This window comes from Triturus cristatus, chromosome 4_1 (genome assembly GCF_964204655.1).
Source record: "Triturus cristatus chromosome 4_1, aTriCri1.1, whole genome shotgun sequence".
Taxonomy (NCBI): Eukaryota; Metazoa; Chordata; class Amphibia; order Caudata; family Salamandridae; genus Triturus; species Triturus cristatus.
This window is the reverse complement of record NC_140585.1, coordinates 408,772,759-408,800,372: the sequence shown is the minus strand read 5'-3', so window position 1 is coordinate 408,800,372 and position 27,614 is coordinate 408,772,759. Positions and strand designations below refer to the sequence as shown.

The 27,614-nt window shown below is 41.5% G+C and overlaps 1 protein-coding gene across 3 annotated transcripts in view; it reads left to right on the top strand.

Moving 5' to 3' along the window:
* PTPRB (protein tyrosine phosphatase receptor type B) overlaps window positions 1-27,614 on the top strand; it is a 461,363-nt gene that overhangs the window by 416,559 nt on the left and 17,190 nt on the right. For all 3 annotated transcript variants that reach the window (XR_014981270.1, XM_085652523.1, XM_085652524.1), the window contains 2 exons: window positions 5,575-5,738; window positions 24,758-24,893. Coding sequence is in view for 2 of the 3 variants with exons in the window: in XM_085652523.1 (XP_085508649.1) it covers window positions 5,575-5,738; window positions 24,758-24,893 (300 nt within the window). In the remaining variant the exon portion in view is untranslated. The remainder of the gene's footprint in view (window positions 1-5,574; window positions 5,739-24,757; window positions 24,894-27,614) is intronic.

Here is a 27,614-nt window from a genome sequence, read left to right as displayed (position 1 = left end):
TCTAATGAAAAGTCTCTCTTTCTGCTTCTGTTGCTGCTCAGTATGAGGCCCCCCAAGATTTGGTGTTGAGTCTCCTCCTTTTCTCAACATACACAATTCCCCCTTCTCGATCATTCAACTTTTGATTTTGAAGCTCACTTTTACGTTGATGATTCAGAAATCTTCTTTTCTTGTTAATCTTCTCTCCATCAATCTCTGCCTGTATCTCTGTGTTTGAATACTGGTTGACATTTCGTTTTTTTAAGCTTAATCCTAAAAACCTAAAAATTATTTTCTTTTACACTACTTCAGGTTCCCCTGATCCTTCATCCATTCTAGATTTTACTCTTCTGGTTCCTTTAATCACTTAGTAATGCCATTTTCATAATTTTGCTATCCATAAAATGAAAGCATTATTCTTCATCCCCACTCTAAAATAACTATTAAAACATTGGTCGTCGTTCTATGTGGATCTTCCCAGATATCTAATTAGTTCTCTACTGTGGATTTAAATTACCTGAATATGTATCCTCTCGTTCTTCATCTTCCTCATTCTCTTACTTGTCTTGGATGGTTACCTGTTGATTCACAATGTTAATTCTGCTTTTTGTTTCCCATCTATAAATATATTCACCGTCTAGCTTCTTCCTAACTCTGCTCCCTCATCTCTCCTTACGCTCGCTCCTTGCGTATGCCTCACAGTGTCTCTTCGCCTGCCTCTCCTCCTTGTGCTTCATCTTCTTTTTTATTCTTCTGCACTGCCAGCTCCCAAAGTCTGGAATGAACTTTCCTTCTTTATACAATCAGCTTTCTAACCAGGTCCAATAAGTTGTTAAAGGAACATTTGCTTTACCTTTTATGCTTTTCTTATACATGGCAATTTCAGAAAGCGCTTTGAATATAATAAAATAATTATAAAGGGTAGAGAGAAGCGACAGGTAAGGAGGGGAAAGTGTATCAATGAAGCAGAAAGTGTAAGGCAGGTGAAGAAAGACAGGAAAGGAGACAAAAAAGAAGTGAAGATCAACACGTTGTAAATGTCAAGCACATGAAGAGAATGGACAGAGAAATATGAATTCAGAAAACAAGGTTGCTAAAGGAAGAACGCAAGAGAAAGACTAAAAGCAAGAAACAAGGGAAAAGGATCAATTGGTACATGAAAAGAACACAAGCGCAGTAGCGAGACAAGAAAAGAGAGATCATGGGGGATGGACAAACGAAGGGATAGATATAGTGAAAGAGACCTAGACACAGGGCGGAGTGAAAGAGCCATGTTCAGCTACAAGGATGACATTAATGATACTCCATCTATTCCTGCACTGACAAACAATATATTGATGTTATAATCTGCCAGGGAGGGCACATCTTCCTTTGAAGAGTGGAGTTTGCATCATCACCCCCTTTTTTTTGGTTACTCCTAAAGAATTGCATCAGCAATTAAAATTGTAGCACCATAAGAAGAATGTTGCAATTTATTTTTTTCTTCCTCTGCATGCTATTTATACACATATCCTCTTTCGCTGTTTACCATTGTAATAGGTTTATGCTTTGCTTCTTGTGCTTATGACGCTGGCTATTTCGCAGTGGGAAATATAAAAGGCTCCTTGTTTGTAAATTATACTGTGCTTCATCTAGAGATTTCAACCTTTGGTCTTTTTCTTTGGCCAGTTTCTACCAATCTGAGTTCCAGTTTGAACAGCTTGTAAAAATCTCTTGCCTTATTTTTGCCCTAGGCAGGCTACTTTGGGGCACCCCTCTCTTCTGACAATTTGCCCTAAATGAATTGCTGAAGTTGTTTTCATACCTCAACTAGTATCCATTACCTCCAGCAAGGAGCTTTGCATGAGAGATGGTTTCTCCCATTACAAAATGTATATTTTTAAAAAGGGGAACCTCGCCACTTATACATTTTCATATTTCTGGTGTTTGATTTTGCCTGCCATTCATTCCTTAAAATAACTTGGTAGGGATATAGTAGAGTCTACAAAATGAATAACTGTGTTATATGGTCCAATATTGCCATTCTGATGACATTATAAACCACAAGGGTAAAGGCCAACTGGTTTGTAAATGTCATCAATCCCCTCGATGGCAAATGAGGCCCTTATTATGCTTGTTACCTTGTTATGTGTTTATTTTGGGATAGCTCGCTTAAAAAAGCTATTTACTTCAAGGTCCAGCTAACAACAAGCACTGGTGGGCATTAGAATGCTTAGGTTTTGTTTACCTTCCTTGAATAAACTGTTGATGAAACAATGGACAATGGTAAGGGCCAATGGATGTATCTGATTCTTTGGCTGCAGCGTTTACCACCTAATTAGGGATTTACCAATTTACCACTCAGTTTGCAGATTTCAGAAAAAATTATCTTTAGCTCAAATGGATGAAAATAATACTGCCAGACAATATGAGGCATAATTCCCATTTTTATTGAAAAATGTAAATACCTTTGCCACATACTTTTCTCCTCCATGCTGCATAATCCTTCTAACTCAGACAATGGTAAAGCTCTGCAGAATTGTATGGGTGCTGTCATTATGATAAGGAAATCATATTTCACAGGAACCATGAAATATTTCCATATATTGCAGTTCCTTGTGAATTACAGGTTTTCCACAACTATATTTTGTTCAATAAAAGCATCCAAACGTTTTATACCTTTATGTTGATTTCAGTCTATACCTATCTGGATAGATAGATAAGTAGATCTATATCAATACTTGTCGATCGATAGATAGATAGATAGATAGATAGATAGATAGATAGATAGATAGATAGATAGATAGATTTCATAATATGAATATGGGTCTATGTCATATGACATTTATAAACCATGAGGCTGAAGGTGAGTGGTTTATAAATGTCACCTGAATCCCTTGATGGCAATATAGACCCATATTAAGATTTGGAGCATTTGAACGGCATTCATTTAGTATTTATTGTTTGCCTGGAATTGCAGGTATATCTATCAAAGTTTTGAGAAATGTGTTTTTGTTGGGATACTGTATTAATATTTGATAAAACAATATATAATATTAACAGTCAAATCTTAAATGCAAATCACATTGTAAGGAAATAATGAACATTCTAAAATGTGCTTTTCTTTCATGGTATAGTGACACTATAAAGTAAGCTTAACAGGGCGTATATAAAAAAAGAAAATAAAGTGCTCTGTAGGACAGTAACTTTTTATGTTTACAATGTTTATTTTGACATGTTAGGGAGGACTCATTGGTAGGTGCTTGTATCAAGCCTGGGCCTGCAAGGAGGAGCTTGTTAGTTTGGCTGATTAATGCTCTGAGAATTGCGAAAATCTTTTTTTTTTTTTGTACCAGCATTGAAAGAAAGGGGAAATGCTGGGTTAATCAGCCATTTTGCTTTTTAATTTGTTTCGGGAACTAAATATCTTGGAAATAAATTAAGCACTTTTAATAATTCACAGTTGCGTAATCTTGAATGTGGAATACAAACTTTGAAGCCACTGGCAAAAATTCAATAAGAAAGACTTATCTATGTAGTATATCTAGCCACACTTTCCATTGAAAAGTCATTTTTTTAAGATAACTACACCTTTAGCTCTCACTGATGATTTGCACCAGATTTTGCACTCCTTTACTGTATTCAGTTGGGGTCAGCATACCTATTTTCATGCAGATCTATGCAAGAGAAAAACAATAAATGGTGGGTCAAAAAAATACATTTTTCTTGCAGCTACAGCCAAAACTACTCAATAACTTTACACCCAAATTGACATTGGTATGAAAGTATACCTTTACTCGGAAAGCATCTACGTTAAAAAGGGGGAGGGGCAAAAAAGTATTAATTTGCTATTAACTTTGGTACCTTGTAACAAGTCTGCACAAAATGTGTCAGAAGCTAGAAAGGATTTATTTTCTATTGATATTTCACATTTTTTGCCAATCCATGAAGGAGGCACCATAAACTTTAAATTTGCTTATAATGTGTATGCTGTTTGAAGAATGTCCATCAAACGTGGCAGTCAGTTAACAAGATTCACTCAGTGCAAGTATTACAGGTTTCATGCATATCCAAAGGGTGGACAATCTTTAAGAGGGAGAGTGATCAAAATATTTTTGAATCATTGATAACTTTGGCACTGTTTGATGGACTCAACAACATTTCCAGAGACTTTGTGCAGATCCGTTGATGGGGCAAAAATGTTTATTTGCTAATTTGACTGCATACAATATGCATACAATGTGGCTAAAGCTTTGAAAGATTGGTTTTCTGTTGGTATGTCAAGTTTTGTGACAATCCACCAAGGGGAGGAAGCAATGGGTGGGGCAATAACATTTTCGTTTGCTTATAATTTTCTCTCTGTTTCATGGATCCGTGTCAAATGTGGCAGACAGTTATCAGGTTACACCCATTGTAGGTATTTTACGATTCATGAAGATCCAATGAGGGTGGGTAATTTAAAGGGAGGAATAACTGTTTTCATCTTCTAATATCTTTGGCACTTTTTTAATGGAGCTACAAAAAACTTTGGAGTAACTTAGCGTGTTAAGTTCACTCTTTGTTGTCTCAGTTTCATCTAGGTACATTCGGAGACATAGTTGAAAGACAGGATCAAAGTGTTTAAGTGCTAATACATTTTGTACCATTTAATGAATTCGCACAAATTTTGGCAGCTGCTTAACAGGTTCAGCTTCTGTTGGCTATGTTAAGTTTTGGACTTACCCATTGTTGGCAATATGCATTTCATTAATTAATAACTTTAATTTCCTTTGATGTATTGGCATGAGATTTGGCAGGCAGCTAGCAAAATTAGCCCAGTGCAAGACTAGGCAAGCCCTGCAATGAACTTTCGCTTCACATTGTCAGGGAGTTCGATGCAAAGCCTGGTCGAAGCCCTTTCACTGTGCAGAATGAGTTAATCTGGTGAAACCGTACACCATAAAATAAATCATGAAGTTCACTGGAAAATTTGATGGTTATGGTTCACAACACTGAAATTCACTATGGTGTGCAATACACAATATATATGTATGTATGTGTGTGTGTGTGTGTATATATGTGTGTGTGTACATCGATCCTCCTTAGGCTCCCATTGACCCTGCAGAAGTGTAGCACGACAGCTGGAAGAGTGCGCCAACACTATAGACACCTACAATCACAGTTTACCAAAATTGTCAAGAATATTGTGTGCAATTTTGTACATGAACAAGATGTGTTTCGGTCATACAGTTTTGGCAGTTGTAGTGTTTGTTTGAGTGCGCAGATTTGCACAGTGTAATTTAAGTGTGGAGACAGGCTATGACACTCAAGTATGCTATAATGCCTCTCACACCTCAACAATGATAATAGCATATTACACTCTACACATCTGCATATGTGGTTTATCCAGATGTAAATGTATGAGAGAAAGGTTCATGAGTGCTATAGTTATGAGTTGCACCTTTTTAAGATATGATGTGTGTTTTGAACTGAATTACACAGACGATATGCTCATAATTATTTTTTGGTTGGCCACGTTTTATGCCTAGGACAAAGCGTTTCATATGCGTTTTTTATCACGCTTTGTTGATAGAGCTGTTTAGATTCCTAACTAGTGGAACTTCTCTCATTTGGCAGGAAGATCAGCTCGACTCCAGCAGGCTAGTCCGCCATTTTCACTACACTGTGTGGCCGGACCACGGAGTACCAGAAACAACCCAGTCGCTCATCCAGTTTGTACGAACTGTCAGGGATTACATCAACAGGACCCCAGGCACTGGGCCGGCGGTGGTGCACTGCAGGTAATGACTCCAAGGAAATGTCAAGCGCCCTGGGGAGGCATGGGAAGCCGCCCCGCTGGCTGCCTAAATGTCACACGCAAGAGTCAAAAAGATGCGCGCCTGGTAATATTTAACACTGAAGGCGCGTGCGTCTTGGTGAGGAAAATAATTCTGTAAATATGAGCAGACCCATAGATTTCTTTCATCTCTATGAATAGCTTTTAGAAACATACATCTTAAAAAGCGATTGGACAAAAATAATCACAGGAAAGGGTACTCACTGCCAAAAGATTTACTGTCATGTTGCGACCTCATTAAAGGACAGTCTCGGGCACATTGCATTGACACACAAAAAAGAAGAGTTTCATTCACATGACACTCAAAATTAGTGTCTACAGATTGAGGATCTCTAAGCAAATCACAACTCAATACAAGGTCAGACAAAATGCAACATGAATACAAACGAAACGGACATTTTGAAATCTAGTGAAAAAAGAAGTGCATGCTACCAGTGCATTAATTCATGTCAATAAACACAAATGTCAGAGCTACTGGAAAAAAGTTGAGAAATAAATAATTCTGAACAGATGAAGAACGTTAGAATAGAGAATGTTTAATAGTATATTGAGGAGGGCGTGATTGCCCTTTGTGTGGCTGATGTGATTCTGCCAGCACTTGAGGTTGCTGGGGGCAGTGGTTAATTTGTAAAAACAAGCATTTTCAATGCAATCGGTCTCGCCGTTGGGACCTTATATGTATTTAGCTATGCAGCACATTAGCCTGGGTGCTGAATCATCTACTGTTCTTTAACATGGAGGGAAAGTAAGCACCAAACTGTGTGATATGCTAGGTATGGGAACACATGGAGAGAAATATGCCTTTTAGAGGGAAATGGTATAGTCCAAAGCTCTGTTTTTAATATAAAATCAGGGCCTTTGGTGGTCATATCACTGAAAATACAAAATATGAAAAAAAATATTATTGTCTACAGGTGCTCATGAAAGACAATTTCTATGGACTGGAATGGAGAGAATGCTAAAGTGATTCTGGTATTTTACTGACCTCTGCTGGTTGTTTTCTATCAAGACAGTTAAATAGAGGCAGTTGCCAGAAAAATAAAAAAATAAAAAGTACCTCAACAGAAAGCAATTCTGGTATTTTGCTGACCTCTGTTGGTCGTTTTTTATCAAGACAGTTAAATAGAGGCAGTTGAACAGAAAAGAAGTCCCTAAGCGGAAGCAGACAAGTCCTAGGGTTGATCTCCAGAGCCCCCAAAGTACATACACATATAAGTATACAATAAGTATATACTAAAGTATATACAAGAGGTCTCCAATGCTCGACCTAAAAAATGAGATCGCCCAACAGATAACATCCACCCCTAGAGGAAACCAGAGCCCAGAACTTGAATTTAAGATTTATTTAAAATGTTTTCTGGTGTCTACTTTAGATTGAAGCCTTGCTATCATAGTGGTGATACAGAGTTTTGCAGTGCTTTATTGCCCCCCCCCCCCCCGCAAAGCCCTCCTCCGTCAGATTGCAGAGGTTTTGTGCAGGCCAATAGAACGAGGAAAGAAGAAAAAAAAAAAGGAGCAGCATTTTAAGCAGGCTCACCTTCCAACAAATCATGGAAATCGCCTACAGGAAATACCATTTGGCATGCCATTACTCATTATAGAACTTCCCAGGCTATTGGAGAGACATATTTTTGTGAGTCATCTGAATCATGATTACCTGTGTACCTCCTCACACGCTTTGTAGCAATTTGCAGTATACTTCAACAATGTACGAGTAGCACAAAGCATTTTAAGAAACAATGGCAACTTGCTGCACTGTTGCCCCACAACTGGAGAAATACTTCCTCCTGCATATGGACACAAGCCAAGTGATGCTTAAGGACTTTTCCTTGCTTGTCTTTATGCCTCACTTCATTCACCTCATTCGCTATTAGCTTTTATACGTTCGTCACAGATAAACCAGTAGCTTCACTGAGTGTGAATTCCCTCCATACACGTTTCTTCCTTTATAAACTAGGTCTGCCACATGGTACACTCTTTGCATAGGTAATTTACTTCTGCTTGCCTTCGAGGTGCTTTGGTAGAAGACTGCAATTTGTCTACCCTGGCCTGGAATTGATTAGCCTTAACATTTAGCAGAGGTAAAAATGCAAGAAGAAATTCAAAAGACCACTGCTAAAACGCATCCTAAAATAGCAGAATGCCAAAACTTACCCCAGAGTGGCACCTCGTTTACCTAAACAATAAAAGGGAGTTCGCAGATGAAAATCTCTAGTGCTTTTTAAACCAAGGCAAGCACCGCAATTTCTCTTATTAATAAGTTAATTGAAAGATAAACGTATGAGTGAGAAACATTCTTTTATTGCCACAGCTGTCTAACACTAACACTGTCCCTCTAGAGGTAATATGGAACAGTTAATGTCACAAAAACTCGAAATGTAAATGACATCTAGCAAAGATTAAAACAATAAGAATAATAAATACCCTGTCTACAGCCACATTCAACCTAGCGAGCAAACCTCTCACCACAAGCTCATCTTCCCCAGGACAATCAATTCATACCAAACAGCGACATAAAATAATCTCGCCGCAAATTCAGGAAGAAGGCAGTCGCAGAGCGAACACCCAATTTTCAGCTACAATAACTTACAACAAATGATTAGAACAATGCAATAATCAAAAGGCAGCATCTCTTTTTATGAGGTTTTTCTCAATGAAAGGCAGCCATCACTAAAAGATGCACACATAGCAGTGATGCGCATTACTTTCTTGTGCGCAGGCCAGTATAATGAAAGTCAACTAATTTGAAAGTAAAAATTCTCGAGGAGCGGCTTACACCAAAACAGGAAGTAGCACACTCTTTGTGGACACCAAAAACACTTGATTCAAAATTTCCGGAAAACCCAGGATTGTTTTTCAGCCCTAATTAAAGAGGGTTCAATTTGCCTTTCTCTAAGCACACTCTACGTCCAAGTTGCTGAAAAGCTATTTATTCCAATATCCTTCAAGCGTCATACCTGGTTTTGTTGGAGATGTAATGTCACTTGTTGTATCATATATCTGGATACAATGACAGAAGCAGAAAGCGATAGACGGGCAGTGCATGCTCTTGTAGCTAGCTGGCAGACACGTCACACGGAAGGAGAAGTGCGTTCCAAGCCTCGTTCTGGGAAAATAAATTTCATTGGTAAAAGAAATAAAGGAAGGGCTAGGCTATGTAGCGCAAACTCGACCTGGAGGTATGCAACATTTATATCAGCACTACTTGCTTGCATCACACAAGAACAAATTAATTTTTGTGTATTTTTAGGCATTAGAATATTAAATAATTTGCCCTGGATTTCAAGATGGTGAGCCGATGCAAGACTTGAACCCGGTTCCCTACTTTCTGCCCCCTCCCCGCCTATCTCCCTCATTCCTGGCTGACGTCAGGGCTCCCGGCTCTGGTGTCTGACCCCCGGGCAGCAGAAAAATCAAAACATCCTGGGTTGCCTGGCGATGGTGAAATTCGCCATCCGTCCACTCCTGCAGCCTTGCGTGTGCACACACATACAAGCATCGACTCATCACACGCTTGCTTAGGCATGCTGAAGTGGATGCCTGCTTGTGCCCCGGGGGGAACCGCAAAGTGCATTCTGATAGAGAAGCACTCTAGTAGGTCCCTGCTTGTGCCCCAGGGGCACTATAAAGTGCACACAATGGAAACAAAGATAAACCCCTTTAAGGGGGCTTGTCTTGAAGCGAGGAGCGGTGGCGTAACATATAAAGCTGCTGACGTTGGAGCTGGAGAGCAGAGTTCGATCCTCGGCTTGGGCTGTATTAATGATAAATAATTAAAAGAAGGTCCGCGGCGTGGGCTGTATTAATCCTAAATAATTAAACAGAGATCTCAGATAAAACAAGCTTTGTGGGGAGAGACAAATAAAACAAGCATTGGCAATGCAATAGTATGGGGTTGTGAGAAGGCATTGGAAGAAAGTAGTCTGTGCAGTAAAGGGGGCAATAGCCGTGGAAGGACACAAATGAAGAAATGTCCATCATAAGGAGGGACTAACAAGCCTACAATCAATCGGAAGGTACCATTTAGGACACCAGCCAATGAAAATGATGGGTAGAGAGTGAGCGGAGCTTATATACACTATAGTGTATACTGCATGTCCCAACGAGACAGCGCAAGCGCTGCCTAGGCGAGACCTAAAAATAAGTGCTGTGGCTCTCGCCAGGAGGCAGCTTGCACCAGACCATTTCTACTTTTGGCTCTGCCTAAAACACATCCAACTACTAACCATGAAAGTGGAAAGAGGATGTGGCATAATGACCAGAGCTGCAGACTTTGGAGCTGGAGAACCAGGGTCCACTCTCAGCGTTGGCTCAAGCATCCTGTGATTATGGGCAAATAACTTAATCTTCCCGTAAAGAATGTGTCCTTAACTGGTGCTCATGAAAAGCGCCATGGTTGATGATTAAGTGCCCGTGCTGAGCACCGGAAACCACCGGCTTAAATTAAGCACTGGCTGGGGGCAGAACTACTGATGACAGAGCAGGCCGGGTCCCAGCATTAGTGCCTGTGTAACCTAAAATGAATCAGTCTTGAAGGTGTTTGTCTTTCTTGACAGAACGTGGATTGTGTCTGGAGAACGTTGAGCCCTCAACACCATGGAGTTTAGTGAGGCACTGTCTCTCTTACTCTGATAAAGGTACTTGCAAACAGAGGCATGCACAAAGCCCTTATAGGTTTTATTGGATCACCTTTAGGTAGCGCAGGCAAAGCTCAAGACTTATCTCAGCTACTGGGGGGTCAAGAGAGTAAGGTGGAATCAACAATTACAGTGCTTATGGCAGTATTTCCCAAACTGTGTCGCAACCCACTGGTGGTTGGAGGCGATTTTTGGTGGGTTGCAAAAGTCCAAGCAATAAAGTCGCCTTTAAACTCCGTATTTATCTTTTTACATCTGCTACACTTCAAAGACAGAGGCCCAATGTCAGGCTATGTCTTCTGACAAATTGATACTCTTTTTTTTTTTACCATGGGGATTATTGTTTACAATCTTCCCTCATTGTGAAATCCGAGAAATAAAAGTAACGTGAAATATGTGACAAACTTGCTGGAGTATAAGGAGTGTGAAAGAAAATGCTGTAGGGTGTCAATTTGTTTTGTAACACACAACAAAATGTAAATACCTGTAAATTAACTATATACATTCATCAGTTAGGAAAGCAAAAATGAAGCACTTTTTTGTAATTCTGAAGTGTGATGGAAACAAAGATTTTAATATATTATGTTATGCTAAAGCGATTTGTAAAGCGCATGTTTACCCTAGCGTGTCTTGGTGCTGCTAATAGGATCAAAACAAATCAAGACACTGTATTTGGTGATGCACAAATGATAAATATTCCCTGAAACCTTATTTCCACACAGGATATTTACACTTTTGGCAAAAACATCTCTTACAAGAAAAAAAAAATATATATATATCTCTATATAAGTCAATAACTTCTATTGCAGACTTTGAAAAACGAGGGAGGACCCAATTTAGTGCAGGATGATTGTTTATTGCCACCAAGCTAGTCCGCCATGACGCGTTTCGGCCGGTCCACGGCCTTGATCACATGACAGGGCTTGAACAGTGATTCCCAAATTTAAAGTGCTAGTGCTTGCATTACATCAATCAACATAGACTACATACTATGGTGTTAATAACATTTGTACGCTTGAATACGAACAGAAAAATATATATAATGTTGCCATCATAGTTAAAAAAATATATTGTTTATCAGCAGCAAACAAAGCCTTGTATTGCATAAACATAATAAGTTGTCTCACTAAACACAGACATATCGCCATAAATTAATAGCTGCATTAATGCCAAATATGCCTACAATGCCATGTTAATATGTTGATTGTCGAATGATATCTAATATAAGTGCATGCCCCTGAAATTTAATTAAAATTAAGAATAAAACTATAAAGGAAAGATGCTTAATATGAAAAAGTGCTGTGTATTTTGTATTGCCATTAAAATCCTGATTCACTCATCAAGGAACGGCAAAAAAGTGCTTAAGTGAAATGTGCAAATACGCAGACAGTATGTTTAAGATTAATCGTCAGCATTTCACAGTCACCAAATAAATTTGGACTATTCATCTATTCATATGGAATATGCTGATTGATGCAAAATGAGGTGATGGGAGAATACGTACAATGGATGTTGCATTATATGTGTATTATAAGATCTGGCAGCTGTTGGGTTCCTATCCATTACATAATACATAATCGTGTATCAATGTGCATACAAAATGTAACAATAGAATTTCACTCCAACAGCTAAAATGGATAAAATCACATACACTAAAATCCATGTCCTCAAAAATGTTTAGATCAAATTTCATAAATACTACATTAAATAATCAGACAAACATATAAATATATATAAATAAATATATATGTATGACCATTACAGAAACATATAGATAAATAAATACTGCATATTGCACAAAGGCTAAGAATTGTTAAAAAGTCTCTGAAATGGTACTTCTCAAGAAATTTCCTATAATCGCTAATGTGTCAACTTTTTGATATTCATTCTCTTGTCTGTAAAAATCAACTAATTGTACATAGATTTTATTACTGAAAGATCTTGCAAAATTCTCTAATTAAAATCTATAAAAAGGTGTGCAGATCTTCTGTGTTATTGAGACCTCCTGGCTGCTTAGAGTCAAATTCTAAAATATATCTGGTTTCCAGGTGTCTTAGTTTGCCTTCCCGATCCCCAGCTCTCTTTTGGGCCGGTATTGACTCAATGGCATAATATATGAGATGTTTGAGGTCAGTATCACGATGTTCCCTGAAATGTCTGGCCACTGGATAACTGGCATCATTGTTTGTGATGGCCCTCATATGTTGCAAAATTCTCTTATGCACTGCCAACTTCGTGCTGCCTATAAATTTCAGTTTACAACTGCATTCTAAAATATACACTGCAAATTCAGATTTGCATGTAAGATGTTGTGTGATAGTTTGTATCTTGTTACTAAATGCAGTTTGATACAAAGTGGTATTAATGCCATATTGACAAGCCTTACATGTCGTGCATTTAAAGAATTAATTTCTAACTGTCAACCACATTCCTTTTCCCTGGTCCTCTGGGCTGCTTTTAACTAGTGCGTTTCCCATACTAGCCGTTTTTCCAAAAGCAATGGATGGGTTGGTGGGTAAATGCTTGCCAATTATGGGGTTATCACGTACAATGGGCCAGTTCTGTCTAAGTATTGCTCCAAGTTGTTTTTCCTGTTTAGAAAGTCCAAGGATTAGTCTAGTAGATTCGATTGTCTCGTGTTTACCACTAGATCTATTTTTCTTTTTTGAGCTATATTGCAGTAGATCTATTCTTGCCCTTTCCTTTGGATTTAGTTATGGCTGCATCCACTACAGTTGTTTTGTATCCTCTAGCCAAAATGTGCGACATTCTGCTTTTTTAATGTTGTCATCATCCTCATTACTACAAATATGCCTTATGCTCAACATTTCGCCATAAGGGATGCTTGTTGATGAGGTGAGCTGGATGCGCGCTTAATGCATGTAGTAGTGTATTGCCTGCTGTGGGTTTTCTAAACATGGATTTGGTCAGACTATTATTTACAATTTTGTTCTGCACATCTAAAAATTTAACTTCTGTTTTACACATTGTGAAAGTGAATTTAAGATTGGCATCATTGACATTGAGTTGTTGTATAAAATCCATAGCACTTTGTTCGCTACCACACCATATAATAAACAGATCATCTATAAATCTGAACCATGATTTGACCTTAGATGAAAACACTTGTTCATATTTCCTCATGAGGACCAGCTCTTCCCACCAGCCCATAAATAAACAGACATAACTGGGGGAGAAGCTGCCCCCCATGGCAACTCCTTGGATTTGCTGGTACATTTGATTGTTAAAAATAAATAGAATATTCTCTAAACAGAAAAGTAAAATGCTAATTAACATTTTGTTGTGTTGCGCAAATTTTATCGATCTATTTGATAGAAAATAGTCCACAGCTCTGATGCCATCCCTATTCCTAATACACGTGTAAAGTGATTAATCATCCAGTGGTATGAGTAAATATTCTGATTTCCATTGAATATCCTTGACCTTTCGCAAAAAGTCACAGGTATCTTGCACATAAGATTTCAAACTTTTTACATGTTCCTCTATGAAAAAATCTATGTACCTGGACATGTTTTCTAATGGTCCATCGCACGCCACAATAATGGGTCTGCCAGGTGGTCTATGTATATTTTTATGGACCTCCGGGACAAAGTATATAACCGGAGTAGTCGGGTGTTCTTTCTTTAAAAACCATTATTCGTCCCAACTAATTAGACCCATACTTTTCCATGCAAGAACAATTGCTCCTGTTTCTGTTTATATTTCAAACTAGAACTTTTCCTGTAACAATCTTGGTAATTTAATTGGCTATAAGCTTCTTTCAAATATTCATCCAAGGTCCATAAAACTATGTTCCCGCCCTTGTCTGCATTCCTTATGACCACTCTATTTTCTTTTCTCAATTTATTGATGAATTGGTGGTAATTTCTTTCTTGATAAGACATTTTCATTTTAGATCTGTTTATCATATAATTCAATTTCTTAACCTGTGCAACAATATATATATATATATATAATTGCATAGAAGATCGTTCTCTGACAAATCACAATTCATAAATATAACTTGTTGCTGATCACCTGTGAAAATTACAAACTTATCCCCAAACATAGAATTTGTGTGCAATATAGATCTTCAGTGCAGTAGGCAGTCAAGAAAAGGCGTCCTCTTGGCAAGGAGAGGATCAACTTAAAGATCTTTAGGAGATGTTCACAAAAGAGCATGATATAGGAGAAGTACATTTATTAATTGGTGGTTCAGCATCCTTGCACATTTCTCCACAAAGTTCACCTCTAAAAATCGCTTGTAGGATTGTGAGTTTCAGAGAGAGAGAGAGAGAGAGAGAGAGAGAGAGAGAGAGAGAGAGAGAGAGAGAGAGAGATAAATATTACTTTGATTCTCCCAAAGATCAATGCTATTGCAGTTATCTTGAACTGAGTGCAACTCATTTTGCCAGAGAGCAGTTGTCTAAGGCATTATTTAAATGTGTGTTCTAGTGAAAATCAAGACCATTAACTGTTAGGGATTATCCCTGTGGTATGTGCTATATATATATAAATTTGTGTTGCCAAATTGAACTGCTTAATTTGCTAACAAATAGGTATAGCTTTAGGTGGAATACCTAAGAATGTAACACCATAATAGGGAATAATACCCAAAAATATGCCTCATGAATGTCTGTATGAATTCTCTGTATAATATGAAACATGAATAGCCTTTACCTTGAATGTGGCGAATAAATCCAATTGCCACAGCATGTGTTTCCAGTAAACCTGGGTATGGGAGACTAGCCTGTCTTTATAATACCTGATTTGCATGTAGGGCTTCGACCTTTACTTCTGCCATCTATAAGCACTGTGAAACCATGAAAATAACACAGCAATATTACCCAGTTTAGAGGTACTCAACATACCAATCTCAGACAGACAGAAGGCCGAGTCAACTGAGACAGCATTTGAACTTGTGACTAAGGGGTCTGAATTTTTCTGCGAAAGCTTGTTTGTCTTCACATCTGATGTGAAATCTTTTTCAGAAGATAACTCAATTATCACTCTAATCAAACCCAACCAAGCTAGGAAAACTTCTGCATAGTATTTTACTCACTGCAAGTTTAATTTTTGGTAAGCATTCATACACAGAACTGCAAATGTTTTATTTTTTTGTACCTGCAAGTTTTCAGTTTGCAGAATTGTCCTAAACACAAAGAGCAAAACTTTAAAACCTTCACATACTTGTAAAGATTAACTAAAAACTTTGCAAATTTTGAGATAAAAAACTTTTAACTTTGCACACTCTTCTCGTGATTTCCAAATCAGTGAGCTTCTGTGACGAGTGTCAGGTTGGCCTTCGCAGAAGTGTGCCTATGAGTGAGAGTGCCAGGGAAGCCCTGAATGGAGTTCCAAGTATATCAGTGGCCATGCTTCCCTATGGTTCCTTATGTGGTATCATTGCCTGTAAAGAAGAAAACAGGTGGATATGCTAACTTGATCTGCACATCAGCATTTGTACATAAATAGTAAAGATTGCTGTTAGACCTGGCATCTTTTGGCGTGGTTACCCCTGACTTTTTGCCACTACCTCCTGTATTTTTGATGCTATGCTGGATGTCGTTTTTACTGGTATAGATGCTTTGGGCACTTTGCCACTGCTGATCAGTGTCAAAGTGCAAGTGCTCCCTAGGGAAATTGTGATATAATTGGCTATACATGTTTGGCATATTTGTTCTACCTGCAAGGCCCTAGTAAAGTGCACTGAGAGTGCCAGGGCTGGTAGTACAAATGCTACTAGTGGGCTGCAGCACTGATTGTGCCACCCACAGGAGTAGCGCTAAAATGATGTCTTAGGCCTGCTTGCAGTGCCTATGTGCAGTCCAGGACTACCATGTCGACCTGGCCAGTGCAACCACTGACCAGGCCTTACCCTTCCCTTTCTGTACATGTAAGGCATCCCTATGGTGGCCCTAGGTACCCCCCTGGGCTGGGTGCAGTGTATCTGAAAGGTAGGGCATGTACTGAGGTGTGTAACATGCCCTGGTAGTGAATTACAGCCATTGTCGTTTTTCACTGCTGAGAGGCTATCTTGCCCATAGGACACAATGGGGGAGGCTGTTTACATGCCTATCTTCCCCTAAAGGCAAGATAGAAAATCCAAGTTTGGTATCTTTGTGTTCAGAATTTAATTATACATCTTTTTAGAAAGATGGTTTTTAAATTCACTGTGTGAGAATAGCACTTTTTAGAAAGTAGCTATTCTCATGTTTAACCTTCCTGTGTGCCTGTGTGCAGATTGGCTGACTGGTGTCATGTGATGGGCTAGGTGGCTCCAGGAGTCTGGATGAGTCAGCAGCAGGGTGAATAGGGAGATCTGCTCTAGATGGGCGGGAGGAGTAGCCCCTGGGTTTGAGTAGGGCTGCCTCTGCCAGCACAATGCCGGCTCTACCCCCTACTGGCCAGGCTGAGGACTCTGCCTCTGCCAGCACAAAGAAGGCTCCACCTCCTGCTGGGCGTCCAACGACCCTGCCCCTCACTCTGAAAGGAACCAGGTGCTCCAGGGCAGAGCACACCCAGGAACCAGTTTGAGCAGGGGAATCCACCCAGTGGAACAAAGAGAGACAAAGACTTGGAGGGGTATAAGAAGAGGACCCCAGACACCTAAACTTGCTGTTTTGCTTTGCTGCCAAGGAGAGGGGAAGGACTCTGCTGCGTCCCCTTCTTTAAATTCTGATCTCCAAGGGCCTGAGGAGAGCTGGCTCCCTGTTAAGAAGTCCCAGGAACAAAAGGACTTCACCACCAGCTCCCCTGGATCTCTGCTGAGGGAGTTCTGACCTGCCTTGGAGTGCTTGCCTAGTCTTGGGGCCTCAGGAGGTCGTTTTGCTGTGTTTGGGAGCTGGAAAGCAGAAAGCGTGAACAAGAGTAACTGGTACCCATCGCATCATCCGTTTGAGGGTCGCATCATCCGGTTGCGAGTCGCAAGATCGAGAGTGCGAGAAGAATTTCATCGTGGCGTCATCGCAGCACCCGGAGTCTCTGCATCGCCGAGTGCGTCGAGCATCGTCCCGGTGCGTGAAGATTTCTGACACTGCAAAGGTCGTCGCAGAACCAGTTTGCGGGCCGCACCACTGCCGGTGCGTGAAAGTATCCAGTCGCTGCGTGCTTCAAAGCAGAGTCCCGTCCCGTGGCGTATCGAGGGTTGTACCTGTGCTTGAAGCTTCCCCCTAAGAAACCTACACAACGAAAGCCAAAGTTATCGCATCCTCCCCCTACAGATCGGAGCCGGCGCATCCACCTCTGCTGTGTGAAGCAGGGCTGCTGCAAAGCCTCCCCAAGGTCTCAGGAGTATCGCATCGCCTTTGCCATCTTCATTGTTATAGCTTTTGGGAACCTTAGCGCAACTACAGGTACTGTTGGGCACGAGAGTGTCGCATTTTGTGCATTGAGAGTCGCATTGTGCAGGACACTGATTTTTACATCCTGGAGTACTTTCTACAAACTCTTGAACTATTTTTAAAGTAACCTTTTTAATTGTATGTTGGTTTTTCTGTAGTATTTGGTCTTGTGAAGTTTTTAGTAAAGATACCTTATTTTTCTAACACTGGTGTAGATTAAATCTGTGGTGTTTTCACTGTGTTACTGTGAGTGTTGGTACAAATACTTTACACATTGCCTTTGATAGCCTAGACTGCTCAGGCCAAGCTACCTAGAGGGTGAGCAGGGGTTATCTTAACAGTGTATCCCCCTTTCCCTGACTAGAAGCAAGGGTCCCTACTTGGACAGTGGTACATGCCCTGCCAACTGGAGACCCCCAGATCTAACAATTGCAATATATCAGTCTTACTCCATTCCGTAGTGGGTGCTAACACGGTGCCAAATACTCATCTACCTTGAATATTACACTTTTGGATCTACAGGAGTAGTCCAAATCCAATCTATACTCACAAGCACCGCAGCACACCGGAGCAAAGTCACTATAAAGGTTCCTTAAACAGTTGAATCGTATACAGTAAAGAGATTCACAATTATTTAGTCCAATCGTATGTGTGCTATATAACACAGAAAGTCCACACAATGATCCAAATCCAGGTAGAGAGTTCCGTTATCACTTTTTTATTCCAAATACAAGCAGCAGCCGATGCACGTTTTGCCCGGCAGGGCTTCCTCAATGCTTATTATCTTACTACTTGTATCATAAGTATATCCGTGTCAATCGATCTTTCTTAATAAATCTGTCACTTTCTAAATCATTCCTTTACGATTCCAATGTGAAATATTCGTAGCGATAAGTGAAATCCCTACCGATCCGAGTTTGTACGTTCCAGTCAAATCCAAAGTAATTATGCCACATGTCCCGGGACCATGTTAAGTCCTCTCAAATGTACCGCGTCCCGAAAGCGTCTCCCCGTGTTGTGCTAAACATGTATCATTGCCTGACCTTGTGTTGTAAACCATGTGTGCCCCAAAATGGATTTTAAAATTGGCTCTTGAAAGAGATTGTTTGGTTGCTATTCAATGAGTGCATTGCTTGCTCCTGCATGGTATTTTAGAAATCCCACCGTTCTTGTCCCTGTAGTATTTGATATATACTACAAATGTGTCTTTATTTTAGCCAAAACTTCTGCTAATAATTATTGTTAATTTCAGAGAAGTTTTCGGCATTAAGTGAGCATGAAATAATTCTGAACAAAATATTGGAATATGGTTCAAAAAACAAACTGGCACTTAGGAAGTCCGAATGTATAGGGTTTTTATTATTCGATTTTTCTTCTCCGGTTCTTCATAAGTGGAAGCCTTCCAGTCTATGGGCTCACTAAACGCCCGGCTAGTCCCACTGAACATGAGTACAAGTAACATAGATGGAAATTTAAATGGAAGAGGCCCAAAAATGCCGCCATGTTTTTGCTTCCTGTATGGGAAGGTTGGAAGAGTGCTAAATTATTACAATCGACAACTTTACTATTGGCACACTGCATGTTTGCTGTACACACCTTTGACAACTCAGCCATGATAGTCTGACCTTTTCATTTTCATGCTCTACTTGCCATACATCAGCACCTGCTTCAAGAGTTTAATATCGCTTGACAAGAAGCCACTTGTGTAAAATTATCACGCACACAAAGATATAAAAACATGAAATGCTGTTCAGTTGTCATATTGGATTATGTGGAAAAGTTCCAGCAAGTCTTAAATCAATTTCACTTTCTTATAAACACAGAAAATGGGCCAGAGTAAATGGGGATAGTCTAGCAATGTTACGAGTGTCAACAGGTCTGAGAATTGGCCATAAAAGTCTGCGATTTGATGCCGGACCTGAAATTAGTTGCTGTCTGCAGTTCAATTGGAATATTTTTTATATTGCAAAATATGTTCAGTAGATGGTATGAAGACCTCATAACTTCTCCTAAACGTAACTTAATGTCGAAGAAGAATAAAATGAGAAAAATTGTCAATGTTCCTGTAGTCAATTGGGTTACTGGTTGAGGGGGATGAACCCCTATTCAAGCAGCAACTACAATCCCTGTCAGGGTGAAACACAAGCAAACCCCAAATTAACCTGTGCTTTTCCCTCTGGTAGCACGAAGCAGTCAGGCTTTGCTTAGAGGCAATGTATGAAGTATTTATGCAGCACTTCAAACAGTAATAAAGTGAAAACGCAACACAATACAAATCGCACACCACTTCAGAAAAATAGAATAAATTGTAATAAATTATTTGAGACTAAATATGACAACAATCCAATCAGTAGACCCGGAGATATTCAATTTCAAAGTTTTAAGTAAAAATAGCGCCTAGAAGTACAAAGCGCCAACAGTGGCTATCAAGTGGTGCCAGACCAGAACAAATTCCCAAGTTCAGGCCTATCATGATGGAGCGGGGGCCGTATACAGGAACCAAATCCTGGTTTGAAGAGTGTTGCGAGATCCCACTTGGAGGATGCATCATGCAGAGGCAGTTCTGAGTAAGCTGCGGGGCTACGATGCGTAATCCTGCATCGTTGTTGAGGATGCGGTTGACAAGGGGCTTGCGATGCAAAGTCCTGTGTCAAGGATGCGTCTCACAGTGATGGTTTTGAGAAGCAGCGTGATTGTGGTGCGTATTCCTGCGTTGTCGAGGATGCCATCAATGAGGAGCTTCAATGCGAAGGCCTGTGTTGAGGATGTGTCGCACAGTGGGGGTTCCAAGTAGACTGCAATGTAGGATTCGGCATCAGGATGTGTTGCGCTGAGGCGGTTCCGAAGCGGAGCTGCAAGGAGATGTGTTGCGCTGCGTCGGTTCTGTCAACTGGACAACAGTTCAGCTGGCAGAGCACCTTCAGGCCCACTTCCATGGGTCCAGAACTGGGGTTGCACCGTTTGGGAGGTAGGGCTCACTGCAGACAGTCCAGGTGCTTGGTTCAAGACTGTTAAAGCCTTTTCTGTCCCTGAGGCTCTGATCAGGAGGCCAGCCAACAACCTTGGAGTCACTCTGTTGGTGCTGGGTTCAAGTTTCAGGTCAGGGCCTTTTCACTCAGGCAGCAGAGTAGCAATCCTTTTTACAGAGCAGCACAGCAGTCCTTCGGATTCTTCCACAGGTCCAGAGGTGTACTGAAGAATTGGGTCTGAGGGTCCAATATTATACCTCGTGCCCACAAGTAGGAGAAGGTTCTGGAGGTTTCTACCCCCAGAGGTGTCTGCAATTTCCTGATCCCCTACCCTGGCTTCAGCTTGTCTGAGATAATAAAAGGCTTTTGTCAAACCCTTTGTGAGAGTGCTCAGGCAGGGCTTTTGTGATATGCAAGTGTGGTAGGTGACAGCTCCTCCCTCTCATCAAGTGAGAGAATGCCCATTCTCCTATTTCCCCTTGAGTAATACACAAAGACCAACTGCCAGCTACATCTAGTCGTATGACCCGGAATGCAGGTGGCAGGAACCAAATCGTTAGGACAAGAAAATGCCACATTTTTCTAAAAGTTGGCTTTTCAGAATTGTGAATTAAAATCTTACTTTACCATTAAAGAAGGTATTTTTAATTTCAGTTCTTTGGACACCAAAGTTGACATTCCTACCCATTCCCAATTGAAAGTTATCACTTATTAAAAGTAATAAGTTAAACCAATGGTAGACTTTGGGAGAGGTAGGCCTCACAGTAGTGAAAAACAAATGTAAGACTGCTTCACTATCAGGACATGTAACACTTAAAAGTACATGTCCAACTTTTTAAATATACTGCATCCTGCCCTCTGGGCTGTTTAGGGCTTATCATAGGGATGATGTATATGTATTAAAAAAGGGTGGTGTGGGTCTGGCAAAAGTTTATCTTGTCAGGTCAAAATCGCAGTTTAAAACTGCACTTACGGACTGCAGTGGCAGGCCTGAGACATGTTTGTAGGGGTTCTTAAATGGGTGACACAATAAGTGCTGAAGGCATCTAATTTATAGACCCTGGGTACATGTAAATTAAATATGTCAATTGGGTCTAAGCCAAATTTCACGATGTTTAAAGGATAGAGCACATGCACTTTAGCACTGGTTAGCAGTGGTAAAGTGTGCAGAGTACCAAGGCCAGCAAAAACAAAGTCAGCAAAAAAGGAAGATGGCAGGCACGATGTTGGGGAAAACCATGTCAAGGATTTCAAGTCCAAAAGTTTCTCAACATTTTCAAATGAAAAACATAAGGTGACGTACTGCTTGAAAAATTATATTGAAATAATATTCTATACATTGCAGAGGCAAAGTCATAGACTGGGACAGAAGCTATCACAGAATTAGTGAGTAGGAATGACTTCTGAATAAGATATAGAAGTGTTGTTGTCCCAGGATTCAGGGCCTTGCCATCACATGAAAAAAGGTGTTTTCTTTTTATACAGGATGTTAGAGCATCATCGTCACATATTAGGCAGAAAAAAACGAGTCCAGAGCCTGTCAATTTAGTTTTGAAGATAGAGTAAAAAGACGTATGTTGTGAACTTTCCGCACGACTTTTACAAACTTGAACTAAGCCGCAGTCTGACAGAAGCATGTTCAACAATTTAGCACATTTTGATAATTTAATCAGGGGGATCATCAAAGAGAAGCACAGACTTTCTGGAAACAATGTGCAATTCTGATATCTCGGTTGCATGTTTGCAATCAGCTGAGATTCTATACCTTTTTAACGGGGACAAAAGTCTATAAACCCTATCTGCACCCTTAACGTGGGCCTTTCTCTTCCCCTAAATACAAAGTGACTTCAGAACTGCTATTCAAGCACTCATACTCTCGCATCTGGATGGTGCTAATGCCGTACGCCATGGCTTTGCAGGCTGTACACTGCCACCCCTTGGGGCATCCTACACATAGCGGCACGTCTCATTCAAGGTATGAAGGAATATGAGCACATTCACCCCATCCTGGTAAAACTCCATTGGCTCCCGTTGCTGGCACGCAGGATCTTCAAAATGAGCTGCATCATTCAGGAACTATCACAACCAACACCCAGCAGACAAGCTCATTATCCCTGGTGCCTCCCAGCACACTATCAGCCAGGACACCGTCAGGCTGCAGACCAAGAAATTAAAAAAATAAAAAACAAAAGAGCAGGCCTTTTCCACTTATGCATCCAGAATCTGCAACAACATTCCCATATCCATCAGGACCACCGAATGCTTCTTTTAGGTAAAGGGTTGAAGAGTCACCCGTTTAAAGAACACCACATCACAATATATTAACCGTCCACAGGCCAGCTTCCTCTCCTTCTTGACTTTATGCTTGCCATAGACCATGTACTTGGCTCTTCCGCTTTTTGACTAGGTTTGTGCTATAGAAATACTATAAACATATATACATTTCTGTGGACAGTTTGTGTCAGCTGCCATCCCTCCTGCCATTTGGCGAAAGCGCAAAAAGATTTGCCATAGCTTGAATAATGGAGACACCTTTACCTTTTGACTGGCCCTGACCATTATGGAAATGTTTTCCTTGACTAGATAAGAGCTAGCCCTTCAAGACCGGTTCTAAGTAATCATCATTCTTAGGGCGGAGCACTGCTTCAACTCCACAAACGAATGTCTAGTGACAAACAGTACTTCCGGTATTTCTGTGACTGGTCAATGTCCCCTCTCATCAGAGATCAGTGTGGTAGCTTTAACTTTGAGACTCGGGCCTGATTCACAAATGGCCTCCGCACTCGTGGTGGAAGGCCCGCAGTCGTAGCGGGACCTCCTCGCTGTAGATTCTCATTGTGGAGGTCCCGCCATGAGTTTGGGCCCCCGCCACAACTGCAGGGCCTCCGCCCGAGTGTGGCGGCCCTTTGTGTATTGGACCCTGAGCTCTTTAGCGCACTGAAACCACAATGTTTCTGTCAGTGGGAATCCCATTTTACTTTTGGGTGGTAAGGTTTTCGGTGTTTAAAATATTTTTGTTCTTTATGATATAATTGTCAGTATTCTGTCTGATAATTTAGTTCTATCATGCGGGGACTGTAACGCGGGGACTGTAACTCGAGCACTAGTAAAACAACGGTCAGTGAAGATTTTAAAAATAGCTTTTAAATCACAAAGTTGCTCCATGTGATAACATGGTCCATAGATGCAAATATACATTGATTATCCAAAAGCAGGACAGCAGTCGCTGTGGCCCAGGGAAACAGCGGTGAATGGCAGTACCCGCTGTAGATACCACTCCACTTCCTGCTGACTTCTCTTGAGCCCCGAGGAAAGGCCTCACAGGTGCGCATGTATATGTGACAATACTACCCAGCATTGGTATTCTATTGAACCCCAGGGGCGCAGCTTGGTCAGTGAAATGGGAGGGAAGGAGTGAAATCAGATTCAGATTTTCCGACAATGAGGCTGGCCTATAATGTTTAAATACTTTATATGACAAGCAGGGTGCATGAGAGGGGTCTAAGGGGCAGTGGAAAGGGAGAGGAATGCAGATTGGTAGGAGTGCTAAGAGAGAAAACAAACTATTTTGTAAAATAACCAATATTTTTGAGGAGTTTCAAAACGGAGAGTGGAAGAGTTCGGTTTTATCCGTGCATATGTAAACATTACTGCTGAAATCCGACTGACATCTCACAATACCTGACTGAAAGCACCTGCATCTAACTACTTGTCAGAAAATACATTTATTCGGGGGAGGGGGTGTAACAGCTCAAGTCAGTATCCCCCCACCCCTCCTAAAAAAAGATACGCCCCTGTTAAACCCATGCATTTAACTCTAAGAACGAAGCAATACAGTGAAAAGTTAAGAGGGTCGAGAAGGGTAAATAAATGTCCCTGTGTGAGAACTTCGAAATCGGGGTAGTATTAAACAGTCATTTTGACTGATGGACAATGAACCAGAAGATATGGGGTTTGTTGCGGTCCATTCAAAGGTTGGACATAAATCAGCTTGTGTCTCCGTTTTGTTTGCAGCGCTGGTGTCGGCAGGACGGGCACGCTCATCGCGCTGGACCGCATCCTTCAGCAACTGGACTCCAAAGACACGGTGGATATTTACGGCGCGGTGTACGATCTGCGGCTTCATCGAGTTCACATGGTTCAAACTGAGGTGAGAGAACATTCTGTGTCACCAGCAGCCTATCACACAGCAGAGTCGGCTCCCAAGCACACAACTCAGCCAGATGCCAATCTCACAGCCAAGCCAGCTGCCAATCACTCTCCAGAGCTGGCTGCACACAGCGCAGCCAGCTGCCAATCACAGCCCAGCCAGCTGCCAATCTCCCAGCACAGCGGGCTGCCAATGTCACAGCAGGGCAGCTGCCAGTCACTCATCAGAGCCAGCTGCACACAGCGCAGCCAGCTGCTAATCTCACAGCCAAGGCAGATGCAAATCTCCCGGCACAGCGGGCTGAGAATCTCACAGCAGAGGCAGCTGCCAATCACACATCAGAGTCTGCTGCCAAGCACACAGCGCAGCCAGCTGCAAATCACAGCCCAGCCAGCTGCCAATCTCCCAGCACAGCGGGCTGCCAATGTCACAGCGGGGCAGCTGCCAATCACTCTCCAGAGCCGGCTGCACACAGCGTAGCCAGCTGCCAATCTCCAAGCACAGCGGGCTGCCAATGTCACAGCAGGGCAGCTGCGAATCACACAGCAGAGCCAGATGCCGAGCACACAGCAAAGCCGGCTGCCAAGCACACAGCCCAGACAGCTGCCAATCTCACAGCCAAGCCAGCGCACAGCAGAGCCGGGTGCCAAACACACAGCGCAGCCAGCTGCCAATCTCCCAGCACAGACAGCTGCGAATTTCACAGCAGAGGCAGCTGCCAATCACACATCAGAGTCGGCTCCCAAGCACACAGCCCAGCCAGCTGCTAATCTCACAGCCAAGCAGGCACACAGCAGAGTCGGCTACCAAGCACACAGCAGAGTCGGGTGCCAAGCACACACCACAACCAGCTGTCAATCACAGCCCAGCCAGCTGACAGTCTCCCAGCACAGTCGAGTACCAATCTCATGGCACAGCCATTTGCCAATCACAACTCAGCCAGCTGCTAATCTCACAGCACATCCAACTGACAATCACACAGCAGAGCCGGTTTCCAAGCACACAGCAAAGCTGGCCGTGAACAACACACAACAGAGCCAGCTGCGAATCATACAGCAGAGCCTGGTGCGAAGCACACATCAGAGCTAGCTGACAATCACAGTGCACAGCCATAGCCATGAAGTATACAAAGCATAAGCAAAGGGGGCACTAAATCTGTTCCACGTTATTTGAAGACAAACAAAGGCAAATACGCTGCATGGCCCTGGAGATTCTCTTGCATGCTCTGCTTATGTAATTATTTCGAAAATGGACAATTCTGTGTGCATTTATTCAGAAGAAAATGTCTGGGCGTCAACAGAGTATCCCAGACAATTATTCTAAACATAATAGAACGATTATCATGCTTTTTTGTCTGAGCATTTAGAAATATCCTACCAGTCAGACACAATTTTGGATAATCAATCAGCTACATTCTGTACGTCAGGCCCATACCCTCCTGTCATCAGTGTTATAGTGCTGAGGGAAGTGAGTGGAGTTTGGGAGCAAAAAGACCCAAAGTCTTGGTATGAGGATATGACAAATCTCTTGAATCATGCCTCCATTCCACTGGTTTCACATGTACCTTTGCAGGTCAGCCTGAGAAAAAAATTATAACCATGCTTAATTTGTGCAGGTAGTTGTCAGTGGGCACCGCCTTCCCTAATTTCAGGGGACTGTGACACTTTGCCACCTAATGCACTGTCCTGGTACTGGTCTGCAACTGCTTTAATGAACAGAACCGCAGGAAGCAGCATATTCCTTCTTCTATTGGAACCAGAGAAAGGACAGCCAGTTCATTGATCCTTCATCATGCAGTGAATCGGCAGTCCATTTTATATTGCAACAAGCAACAGCAAGTCTTGCTCAACTCCAGGAAAGTGTGCATGCTCCTCACTTCGAAGCAAACTGACTGTAGAGCCGGCGCACTGGTGGCTGACAGAGAGGATAGGAGGTTCCAGGCAGCAGAGGATTGCTTGTAAAGCAGCACCGGTCTCCGGCTTCCAGGTGGACTCCTGGAAATGTAGTGACACTTCAAGTGTTTCCTCACTCTGGCACTGTAGGCAAGTACAATTCCGTGTTGGTAAAGCCTGTGCAGTTACACATAAAAAAAACAAATCGAACCACGGAGGAAAACATTTTCCTTTTGAAGAAACCCCTTCTACTCTGCCACAAAGTTTTAGGGTATTCGGCTCTCCTTCTTACCCTGGACGTGGATTTACTCAACCCCTTTGCAGGATCCAATCTCCAATAATTTCCAGGGTGATAAAGGATCATCGAGTAGTTTGTGAATGCCAACAAAATAGTGAGCCAATCCAAATCATGCCTTGTTATGGCCACTTCCCATCCCTTGTAAGGGTTTATGTCTGAATAATTGCGTGCATTCATGGTGTACATTAATGCAGGTGTACATGCATTTACATCTGCTCTGCTGCACATCCTTTAGTAGCTAATTGGCACGTGAAAAAGTCAAAGGAAGAATTGTTAAAGATGCCAACTGTTCCTGTCCCACTCCCAGGTGGCTAATTCCTGGTAGGTGACCACTAGCTGACAATATCCATATTTTCCAGAGCACAGACGTCAAGTCATTGCCTTCCAATGCAGAAGCACAGTTATTCACAGTCTGTTAAGGTTGTGTATTGTGGTTCTGGGATAGGGCTGAAAACTGGTTTTATCTCAGGCAGCACAAAGTACAGTTTTTTAAATTTACTTTTCTACTAATCAAAAATCTACCTTCATCAT